The sequence below is a fragment of the Rhipicephalus sanguineus genome, unplaced genomic scaffold (genome assembly GCF_013339695.2).
Source record: "Rhipicephalus sanguineus isolate Rsan-2018 unplaced genomic scaffold, BIME_Rsan_1.4 Seq4304, whole genome shotgun sequence".
NCBI classification, from domain to species: Eukaryota; Metazoa; Arthropoda; class Arachnida; order Ixodida; family Ixodidae; genus Rhipicephalus; species Rhipicephalus sanguineus.
The window spans coordinates 8,605-19,412 of NW_023615237.1; the positions used below are offsets into that span (position 1 = coordinate 8,605).

The window sequence follows — 10,808 nt, forward strand, 5'->3', positions numbered from 1 at the left end:
TTGTTCCAATCTGGCCACCCCCGCGCGCTCTTTTTTTTTTGTCTTCCTTTTTCTCTTTTCCCTGCAGCCTTGAAATTATCTGTTCCAAATACCTTCTTCCTCTTCTTCTTTCCCTGACCTTGTCATTCTTGACAATGGCACTAAAGTTCCATATTAGCACATGAGTTTCTTTTTTTTTCTGAAACAGCCACACCCAGAAACCGAAACTGGGCTTAGTTTCATGGGACGTAAGTCAGGACTTAATGTGTCTTTCATTTTAGGAACATTTGTAACGAAAATGGGGCAATTATAGATTGTAACATGCACTAAAAAATTAGTCTCCAATTGAAACTGAGCGAAATCGTACACCTGTTTGAATCAAACTGATCCAGATGCATTTAACCAGCTCAGCATCAACACCTCGCGTCCAAAAGAACCAACATTGCACCATCCAACCTGTTTCATTCGTGACTAGTTGCTTTGCCATCGTGGTTTTGTGCAACAAATAATTTTATTGGTCGATTTGGTGTGCACTGACGGACATAATATAGTAGCGCAAAACCCGGATAGAACGATAAGAGTCCGGCTTTCGTACTGCACCCTGCCTCTTACCGTTTCAACGAGGTCGATAGTTGGACGAGTTGGTACATGACTGTATATGAAAACAAAAAAAAAAAACCTGCAAGGAATAACGGACACAGAAAAGGGTGGCGACAGCACGACGCAGGAGCCGGCTTCATCCTGTCGACTTCTTTTTCTGTATCCGTTCTTCCTTCCTGATTCTTTTTCATCTCCACTCTTAGCGTTTCTTTACGAACATTCTGGCGGAACGCAAAAAAAAAAAACACGGAACAGCGAACACGCAGGACACAACGCTGCTGTGTCCTGAGCAGCCATTTTTGCGCTGTCCTGCCCCAATATCCGCGAACCAACTAGCCCACCCATAGGAACCCTTTCTTTCGGAGTTTTGCGCTACGTTATCATGCTCTTCTTTCGTTCCAAGACGATATGAAATGTTCCAATTTATAAAATCCAAATCCAAATTTTCTCCTGAATACTGCCGACAGCAGATTAGATAGATTTTAATTGCAATGTAGGTTTGTGGTATTTTGTTGACTGGGTTTTTCTAAGTTCCACTTATAGTAAATTTGGCTCTTTTAGAAAAAAGAAAACACCTCACGTTTATCATGAGGATCCATATATAAACAGTAATCTGGAGTACATGCTGAGTTGGTGGGAAGAAAAATTTATTTGGCTCGGCTTGAACAGGCGTTGTTACAGAATGTTTACCAATACAAATTTACAGTTCACTTATAAGGATTGAATATTTCAAGTTAAATGTATATGTGCAAACAAACTACAACATACAGGCTTGCAAATCTTTTCTCTTAGGGATGACCCATAAACACAAAGCGAAATAATTATGGCGATAATAATAATAATAATAATAATAATAATAATAATAATAATAATAATAATAATAATAATAATAATAATAATAATAATAATAATAATAATAATAATAAACCTGGAGTTTAACGTCCCAAAACCACGATATGATTATGCGAGACGCCGTAGTGGAGGGCTCCGGAAATTTCGACCACCTGGGGTTCTTTAACGTGCACCTAAATCTAAGTACACGAGCCTCAGACATTTTCGCGTCCATCGAAAATCTAGCCTCCGCGGCCGGGATTCGATCCCGCAAAAAAATCATGGCGAGTAAAACTACAGCCACCGTGTTCCTCGATACGTGTTCCTTTGCTGGTCACAATCTAAACGAGTCGCGTTGTATTAGAACATAATACATCGGCCCAAAGACAAAGAAAAGTTTTAAAACATATACAGGTTATTGCTGCGCTTCTACAACGCATAGACCGCTCTACCGACTCGAGAGTACACACCTTGGCACGAGCGTGCAGCATGCAAGGCAGCTCCTGCTGGGTAAAACCAAAGATATGGAACCAACAGGGCTCTTGTTGATACCGGCGTGATGAGGTAGCACCGATTACGGACTATGCTTTGAGGCCGCATTACCAAGCCAACTGGGCCGAGTACATGTACTTCTTGTTTGCTCCTCGCGTTTCTATGCCTGCCAGATTCAGCCTCAAAAACATTCGAAAAGCGGCAATGGTGTTGGATGCAGCAATGTCTGTCGAAGCAGAGACGGCCATATTGAATTATTTTTTGAATTGGTGTTCTGAGCTAGAAAGCCTTATATAATGCAATATTAACATATTTGCTTTCTTCTGTTCGTTACGCAATTTCACTGGTTTAGTTAGCGTGGGTCCATTTTCACGCCTACATAATAATGGCACATTCGACTGGTTCTTTTCGAGCGCTCCGGAGAGCACTGACGATCTGAGCATGTTTGGCTTGTCGAAATCGAGTGCTCTGAGTACGTTCGGCTGGTACTATCGGAGCCCCACGCTGCAACTCGGGGCTCTCTCAATTTTACCTCTTACACCTGATCACGTGATTCCCACGCCTAGCCTGTTTCCAACAGAAGTGGTGACATGCGTGCTCATTCGACTGCTCTGGCGAGCGGCTGCACGTTCGGCTCAGGCAGCCGTTGGCTGGCTCGGATCAAGAGTGGGCTCCGCATTGTCGTAATCTGGCTCAGAGCGCGGCGGCGCTTAGCCAAATGTACCAATAGCAAGGCGTAAACTATTTCGCATTCAGCGCCTTGTTAGCCTGCACCCACTCGTTAACTCGTAAAGCACAAAGAACACCAATTTATTCAGCAGTGCATTCACTGACGTCTAAATTTCTGAGTGCAGCATTTGCTATAGTTTAGAGGCTATGATTTGCACCTGTAAGCTGAAGGTGGCGGCTACGATGTAGGCCACGGCGGCCCTAGAAAATAGGGACGAAGTTTAAAAAGCAGGCCCGTAGGCAGGGGGGGGGGGGTGTCCTAGCCCCCCACCCCCGCTCTGAAATTTTGGTCAAGTAGGTGATTTTACCAAAAATACAAAAATGAAAATAGGCGTTTTTCTCAAATAGACAAGGTTTTCAGGAAGTGCTCCTCCCCCTCCCCCCACCCGCAAAAAATTCCTGCCTACGGGCCTGGTACAATGGTCTCATGTACAGTAAACCTCGGTGATACGATCACGGCTCGTACGAATTTCGGGGTGATACGAATTTTTCTGTGGTCACGGCCAATTCCCATTAGCCTACAATGTATTGGAGTACGGTTGTTGCGAACCGATTTGCACCCCCCGACGTTTGATACGAACGTACGCTAGCGGACAGGTAAGAACAGGTGTTGCCTGCGCTGTCGGGAAGAGGCGGCAGTCACACGCGGGCGCGGGCATGCGTGCTGCGTGACCATCAACGGTGCGTCGTTGCCTCCGAGATAGTGCGCGTAAATCTTCGATGCATTTAGGCGCCTTCGTGTTTAGATTACAGATGACTTTGGCCTCGCGTTTTTTTTTTTTGTTTTAGACGCGTTTACGCGTGGTCCTGTGCTCGAGGCAGCAGCGTCTTTGTACTGTGTTAACACGTGCCTCCCACGTCGATGCAAGCCATGTACCCTCAACCAGACGTTCTATGAAACAAGACTGAAACTTAGGCAGCGGGTCCGTCATGAAGTCCCATTAAAGGTGGACGAAGACGCCAAGAGACGAAGTGGATGGTCTTGGCGAAGGAGCTTGACCTCTATCTATGGTGTGCAAAGCGACTCTTAAGTCACTTTCGCCGCTGTACTCCAATGTCATGCAAAAAAGCGTAGTAAGATTAGGAAGGGGCTACTAGCGCTCACGGGGCACAACACATCTGGTTCGTTAATTACACACGCGCGCATGCACCGTATATTTACGAGTACAAGTATGATCGTTGACGTCTAAAAACTTTACTGGCAATCATTCAGAGCTGTTCATGACGTCGCTGCGGCCCTGAGAAACACTGAATCAAAACGTATGTCAACTTTCATTTGTCGCATACTAATTTTCGATGTTTTCTGGTGATACGAATTTTGGATCATACGAATATTTTTGGCAACCCCGCGAGATTCGTATCACCGAGATTTTACTGTATTTCGATTTGAGTATACACTTTAACGAAGCTTAGGTGGTCAAAGGTTATCCGGGGATACTCGCTACGTGGTTGTAAAGTAAATTAGTTGACTACTAAGAACGAAAGTATATATTTCGCAAAGTTGTAGCCTATCTTTGGTTGTTTAGTGCTGCTTGAATATCGTCAATTTTACGAAAAGTTTTACTTGCCAATTTCAGGTGGTAGAGTCTGGTGTACTGTAGAATATTGTTACGTCAAGGCAGACAGAGGCGAAAAGCTCATTTACAATGTATTTACACATGGTACGAGCGAGAAGATGAGCGCGCAACTCCGAAGTTACTATTCTTTGACGCCGTGATTTCTCCATAACATAACCGACATTAATGTGACATTATACATGTAGTATCAAGATAATAACAAGGATAAGAACAGGTTATCTCTCGGTTTTCACGAAAGGTATACAAAGAAATAAAATATTTTATTTATAGATATGGAAACTAGTAATAGGATTGGAGAGGAACAATATGCCATACCAATTCTCAACAACGGTTTCATTCATGGACGATAGCTTTACAATTATGTGATGCCGGAAATATTTGTCGACGTTGCAAACCAGCATTCATATAATTAATATCCCGAAAGAATGACTATCGCTTAAGAGAGCGAATAAGGCTGCTGCTGAGGCATAGTAATCATTTAAACTGATACTTCCATGCGCGATGTAGCAGAGTGTTAATTTGAAGGTCATCCATTTTGGTAGTTTTGTTGAAATTTAAACAAGACAAATTAGAACAAGCCGGACACAGTGGTTTCTTTCTATTATTCAGTGTCAAAATGGCTCGATTTCTACGATAGACACACGTGTGCCCAGCTAAACAAAGGACAATGCTGTCATTCTGCGTTGCAGCGCAAGTTTTCTAGGAGAGCGACAGTTCAATATCTTAGGCGCTTGAGAGATATGCAAGGCCGATGCGTATAATAACACTCACTAAGAACCCAACAGTTTCTTTGTATCCTGCCACAAAAAGAATTTTTTTTATTCAGACGTTGCTACCAACTGCAGACAATGTCACGAGGCAAGGTTGAAACGATCCTGTCGAAACTGCTTCTAAAATTATTCGGGAAACGAACTTCTAAAATTTGTATAAAAAGGTCCATCGTTCCTAGCCAGGTCAGACAGATTCGTGTAGCCAAGCAGCCGCACCATGAAGTCCATAAGCCTGAGCGCGCTGGTCGTCAGCCTGCTAAGTAAGTTTGGCAAGAGTTTTATTGATATCTAGTGCACTCACTCAACTTTCATTACTTTGTACCTCTCGGAAACACCGTCACGACAACGATTTCTCTGTCACTGCAGCCTGCCTGCGATACTTAGACGGTGCAGGCAGGGTACATACTATTTTTTGTCTTTTTGAATTCATTTTTTTTTATTATTTTGCCCAACTCCACTTTTATGTCCCCATGTAACTGCAGCCTGCATTAATCATTTCGTATATCTTAGCACTCCTTAGTCACATAGAATATACAGCGCTTTTCAAAGATTGCGCCATCACAATGTTGAACTGAAGTTGTCGAAGAATTGTCGAAGAAGGCTGGTCCGTATGGAATAACACCCGTCTGCTTAAACAGCACTTGAGGAGGCTTCTCATGGCTCCCCAAAGCACAGTTTTTAGCCCGATCAACTTTATGCAGTAAACTGCTGAGCACGTGCTAAACGCAGCTATTTCCCTTATAGAGGTGTGTTTTTCAGAGATTGCGAAATAATTTAGGCGAGCCCTCATCATTAGTTTTCAAGATTGGCGAATTCAGAGCGCATTGCTTCTATTAAGCACATTTTTACACAACGGTAGAAATTATTGCGAAGAAATCCATCGCTTCGTGTTCTTGCTGAAGATCGACCGCATCACTCAGCATATGAGACCACCCTCCTGAATCCGAATCATTCAAGACAGCACCTGCTGGAATTGGTCTTTGCTTGAACATATATAAATAACTATTCTTTTACACCATAACTATCACAATTTCTCGAAAATACTGCAAAGTAAATCGTTGTTGGGCAAGAATGAAATACCCACAACCATAGAAAGGGTATGCAATACCTTGAGTATTCTCATGCCCTTAGTCTGTGAAGGGGATGCGCAAAGCGATGAAGTTCTGAGAAATATTTTGTGATGAGAAACCATGGAATAGCGAATGTTTGGCGTCAACGTTTCGACCAGTGAATAAGTCGTCGTGATGGCAGCAACTGCTGCGGTGACGAAGGCCTCTTGTCCAGACATTCGCTCCAGAGACATTCCCTGTTCACAGATTTGCTCATCCCTTCAAGCATACATGTTCCCTGATCTTCTGTCTTGAAAAGGCATTTAAGTGCAACACGAACTGGGTGTGTTTTCACCACCGGTTTTGCTATTACCGCGGTTAATAATCAAAAGAAGCACCGCACATCTGCCTTCAAAAGCGCCTCCAGCACATTTCACCCACGTACATTTGGGACACCGCCACAAGAGTCCAAGCGCCAAGCTAAACCTTCCTACGCCTGCTAACGCTTCGTCAATCATGCGAAAAAGTCGCGTTTTTTTTCCTTAGTTGGTTCGTTATTTCCGTGTAGTTCATCGCAGTGTGCAACGCAGGGCTTGACAGCGTGTCAGAAGGAGCTAAAGGCACACTATACCTTGAACACATAGTTATGTATAAAAATAGCGCAGAAAGGAGGCAAGATGATGCTAAGGAGCACACGTCACATAGGAGCTGACTACTGACAAAGGTTTTTTCCGAGAAAAGCGGTCTTTCATGCGTCAGTTGAGTGCCCATCAATTTATTGGACAATGAAATCGCAAATATTTCAGAATTAACACCTCCTCGCACGCTTGTGACCTTCAATCATTACTTTTTATGTTTCTCACGCGTTTTCTATTTTCTCGTTTTCTACAATATTCGTCTATATATCACCTTTTTAAGTAATACACCTATGTCGGAAGTCACCACCGGTACCTTGTGTCAAAGCAGAAACCCGTTTTTTCGGTGTTTACATAAGACTACGTTCGTATTGCCATGCCCAGCTAACCACCATACTGCTGCTTAGAGCACTTCCATCGATGCTATAGGGCAGTCAGGACACGTTACGCAATATTCCATTCGCTGCACCCTACTGAGGTGGCACAGCACTTGGCTATCGCGTGCTGCAGCGTACACCGAGGGCGCCGGCAGTGTCGCCACGGATATAGTCGCGAGCCGGAATTTGCCGCACGATCGCGTTGAACTACATTGTTTGCGGGATCTTCGGCGGTAGTGACCTTGATGCCCCAGGCTGCACCACTTGTACCAAAGAATGCTTGCAGGCACAACAGCATAGCATTGTAGCACAGTAGTTTAAAATAGGACATTATTTGCACTGCGCTGCCATGAACGTAGCACGGCGTTGAGGTCCGCAATGAAATTGGCGAGCTCGAGGCTATAGTGAAAACTCCTAGCGCGGACCACAGCTGACGCTTAAAGATTCCCATACAACACTGAAGCCTGTCGGGCAATCTATTATGTGAACGACTTGGACCTTGTTCAGCAAAACCAATCTTTGATCAAATCGAGAAAAGTGAAAACTTGTAATGCTCTCATTGCTTTATGTCTGTAGCTATACTAACAGCGTGTCATATTGTGGTCTCTTTTCTAGAGTAGAGAAACCATGATCAACAATACTGCCATCCACACCTTGTAGAGAAACCATTTCTCGAACATACATAGCTCTCTTTCCCAGATACCATCTCTGATTTCCTTGCCAGACATGAAGCAATTACAGCTAATTTTATCCTACGTTCAAATCTTAGAGCGAGTATTTGCCTTTAGGAGCACTCAAACTAAGCATCTGCCTCCTAAACTAAATGGTGTAATCAAGAGTAATAAGGCCTAAAATGGGTATTTCTCTCAGAAATTCCACCCTAGCTATGGTGCCTTATCTTCGATGTTCAAAAATAGCGTATGACCGAGGCGGACCACTCAGTACATATTACGATCATACATGATCGTAAGATTAAACAGCAGGAGTTTCCAATAGTTGCATGATCATCGAGTTGAACGCGTAAGGCTTCTAGCACTTCAGTGGATACCACATGCGTATTCCATCATATAATATTGTGACCCATAATATGTTCACAATCTGCAAAAATGCACAGTACGACTCAAGTACCCTCTGTGGCTGCGTCACCCGGTACAGCCACTGTCTCCCCAGTTTTTCTCTTTCGAGTTCAGAAAGAAAGATGTTTGTTGACTTCATATGTTTTTTTATGACGTGCTTCTCAGAATATAAAAAAATTACTTGTGGCGATTGGAACACGTCAGAAACGTTAGATAGGCCTCTACATCGTATATCGGTATGGAAATCTAGACATCAACAATTCTACACAATCTTACCGTTGCCCACCAATAGACACTCTACGAAATTTACATTTAAAAAACCGTTGCGTACGCGTAAGCCTGATTAGGCGTAAAACATTCTTTTCGAACTTGCACATCACAATATTCCATGCCATCGCTTTGCTATAAGCAAAGAAACGAGTAACAAACTATTGTAAACATTAAAACCCCGGCATCTGATTTAAAATCTTCAATTATTCTGTATCTACAGTATTGGTGGGTAAACTGATCTTTTAAAATTTGGAAACACTATTTTCAGGCCAGCAAGTCATCGCAGGCTGGTTTGGAGACAACTATTACGGCTTCGGAAGTGACTTGGGTGGCGGCTACGGTGGCGGCTACGGTGGCGGATACGGCAGCGGATTCGGAAGCGGGAGTGGACTGAGTGGCTTCGGGAGCGGCTTCGGTGCCGGATACGGCAGCGGCTTTGGTGGCTTCGGTGGCGGATACGGTATCGGAAGTGGATTGAGCGGATTTGGCGGAAACGGTGGATTCTGGGGCAACAGTTATGGCAGCGGCTACGGAGTTCCGAGGGTCGTTCTATATCCCGTTGTTTTGCCGAGCAGAAACGGCAGATTATGGGGAAATAACGGCGGCTGGTACGGAAACAGCCCTCTTGGTTACTGGAGGCCATGGAGTTATCCAGTCAACGCATGGAGGTTGCTTCCTGGACAGTTTGGAGTCAGCCAACCTGACATTGGACTGTGGGGTCCGCGCACAGTAGGTTCACCGGCCACGTGGTTCACGTCGGGTAATGTCGGTAGTCAAGGCCCTTCAGAAGTACTCTACAGATTACCTGTGCTTGGAGGAAATGTAGGGGTGAGCGGAGACGGAGGAAGCGACTACGATAGCACTTACGATGACGGCAGTAGTCCATCCAGCTGGAGTAGCCAAAATGGCGGTTACGGATTTGGTGGAACCTACGGCAGCCTGGGGAGCTTAGGCAGCCTGGGTGGTAGCAGCGGTCGGCCAAGCGGATTTGGCGGCAGTTTTAGCCAGTTTAGTGACGATAGCGACCGCTATTACGATTTGAGCAGTGGATCAAGAGGAAGTGGTAGTTATGGCAGTTTGAGCAGTGTATCGGGAACAAGCGGGTTTTTGGGAGGACTTGGTGGTCTCAGTGGAGGCGTTAGTGCTTTTCCTAGCCAATTCGGTAGTTTTGGACAGCTGGGAGGACTAAGTGGATATGGCAGTCTGGGTGGTTTCAGCAGTCCTTACCTGAGATTGCTGTGCCGCGTCACTGGTCTCTCGCCAAGTAGAGTACTGCGCCTTTACAGGAAGTACAGAAGAAACGGGATCAGGGGCAGCTTTCTGACGTACCTGAGGCGAAAGGGATACCTCGGTGGCTACTATGGTGGATTTCCTTTTGGCGTTACACAGGGTAGTGGAAGCCAGCCAGGAAGTGGTGGAAATTACTTTTACTGGAGACCACAGCCAAGTTACTACTACACTTGGGGTACTCCCGGTGGTAGCTATGGTGGAAGTTCCAACGGTGGACTCGGTGGATCAACTAGCGGTAGTTACGGCTGGTCTAGCTACCCGATCGGAGGAAGCTCTGGCAGCAGCAGCTCTTGGGGTTCAGGAAGTTCTGGGAGTTCTTGGGGGAATGATGGGCAGACGCAAGTAAAATTGTTTTAGAAATAAAATTCGGTACTGGAACTCAGAACTAACTGCAAGACTTCATCATCGGAACGATGTACCATGCCAGTTTATGAATTGTGTACCGTGTTTTCGCGTTGGGAAATAAAATTTACCTAGATTTTTCGTGCAATATGGTTGCATTTATAACGCGCATCTTCTTCTCATTGTTTATCTAAATTTATTTTGCGGACGCACAGCCACATTCAAAACAACCCACCAGATTTAATATTCCAGGGCTTTCCAGGGCTTCTTTTGATCACATAATAATAAACCAACAACGAAGCAATAAAGGCGGCTTGGACAAACAGTGTAAGCTATCCATAGGCAGACTCTCACAGGAAAGTTCAAAAATGAATTGAGGATATATTTCTTAGTACCGTGCGACAAAGTTTGTGAGCTCTAAATGTTAATTCCAGATAAGTATCTGAGTAGTATTGCGGCAACAAGTATTTCATCAGCTTATGAAAAAATTGAAGGACACTAAAGCTTTGTCTTTAAGAATGGAACACCACGGCATTATCGAGCCCTCTTCGCATCACTTGGTCATTCGCTTTCCCATACTTCAATTTGTGGTTGACACCTCTACTGCGCCGTGAGTGAAGGGACGTCCTGTGTTGCTGCACGTGCATCGTTTGCGCTAAATCGGCTACTCCACGACCCTGTCTGGCGCAGAAAATTTAAGGTTAGCGCCATGGCTATTCGCTGGCCACTGCGAGCTTGTATTTTGACGGATTTAGCAGACAATTTTTCTTATTGTTTCCAAATAAAACAGC

The 10,808-nt window shown here is 44.6% G+C and overlaps 1 protein-coding gene across 1 annotated transcript; it reads left to right on the forward strand.

Moving 5' to 3' along the window:
• Nucleotides 1-5,032: 5,032 nt before the first annotated feature.
• LOC119377301 (uncharacterized) lies at nucleotides 5,033-10,165 on the forward strand. The gene is made up of 2 exons (XM_037646834.2): nucleotides 5,033-5,238; nucleotides 8,654-10,165. The coding sequence occupies exons 1-2, from the start codon at nucleotides 5,196-5,198 to the stop codon at nucleotides 10,030-10,032; spliced, it is 1,422 nt and encodes a 473-aa protein (XP_037502762.1). The 5' UTR covers nucleotides 5,033-5,195; the 3' UTR covers nucleotides 10,033-10,165.
• The last annotated feature ends 643 nt before the right edge of the window (nucleotides 10,166-10,808 follow it).

Bases quoted from the DNA above. Each gene is read 5' to 3' on its own strand.
- LOC119377301 (XM_037646834.2), top strand. From the start codon at position 5,196: ATGAAGTCCATAAGCCTGAGCGCGCTGGTCGTCAGCCTGCTAA. The intron at 5,239-8,653 runs GTAAGTTTGGCA...CACTATTTTCAG, and splicing joins GCTGGTCGTCAGCCTGCTAA to GCCAGCAAGTCATCGCAGGC.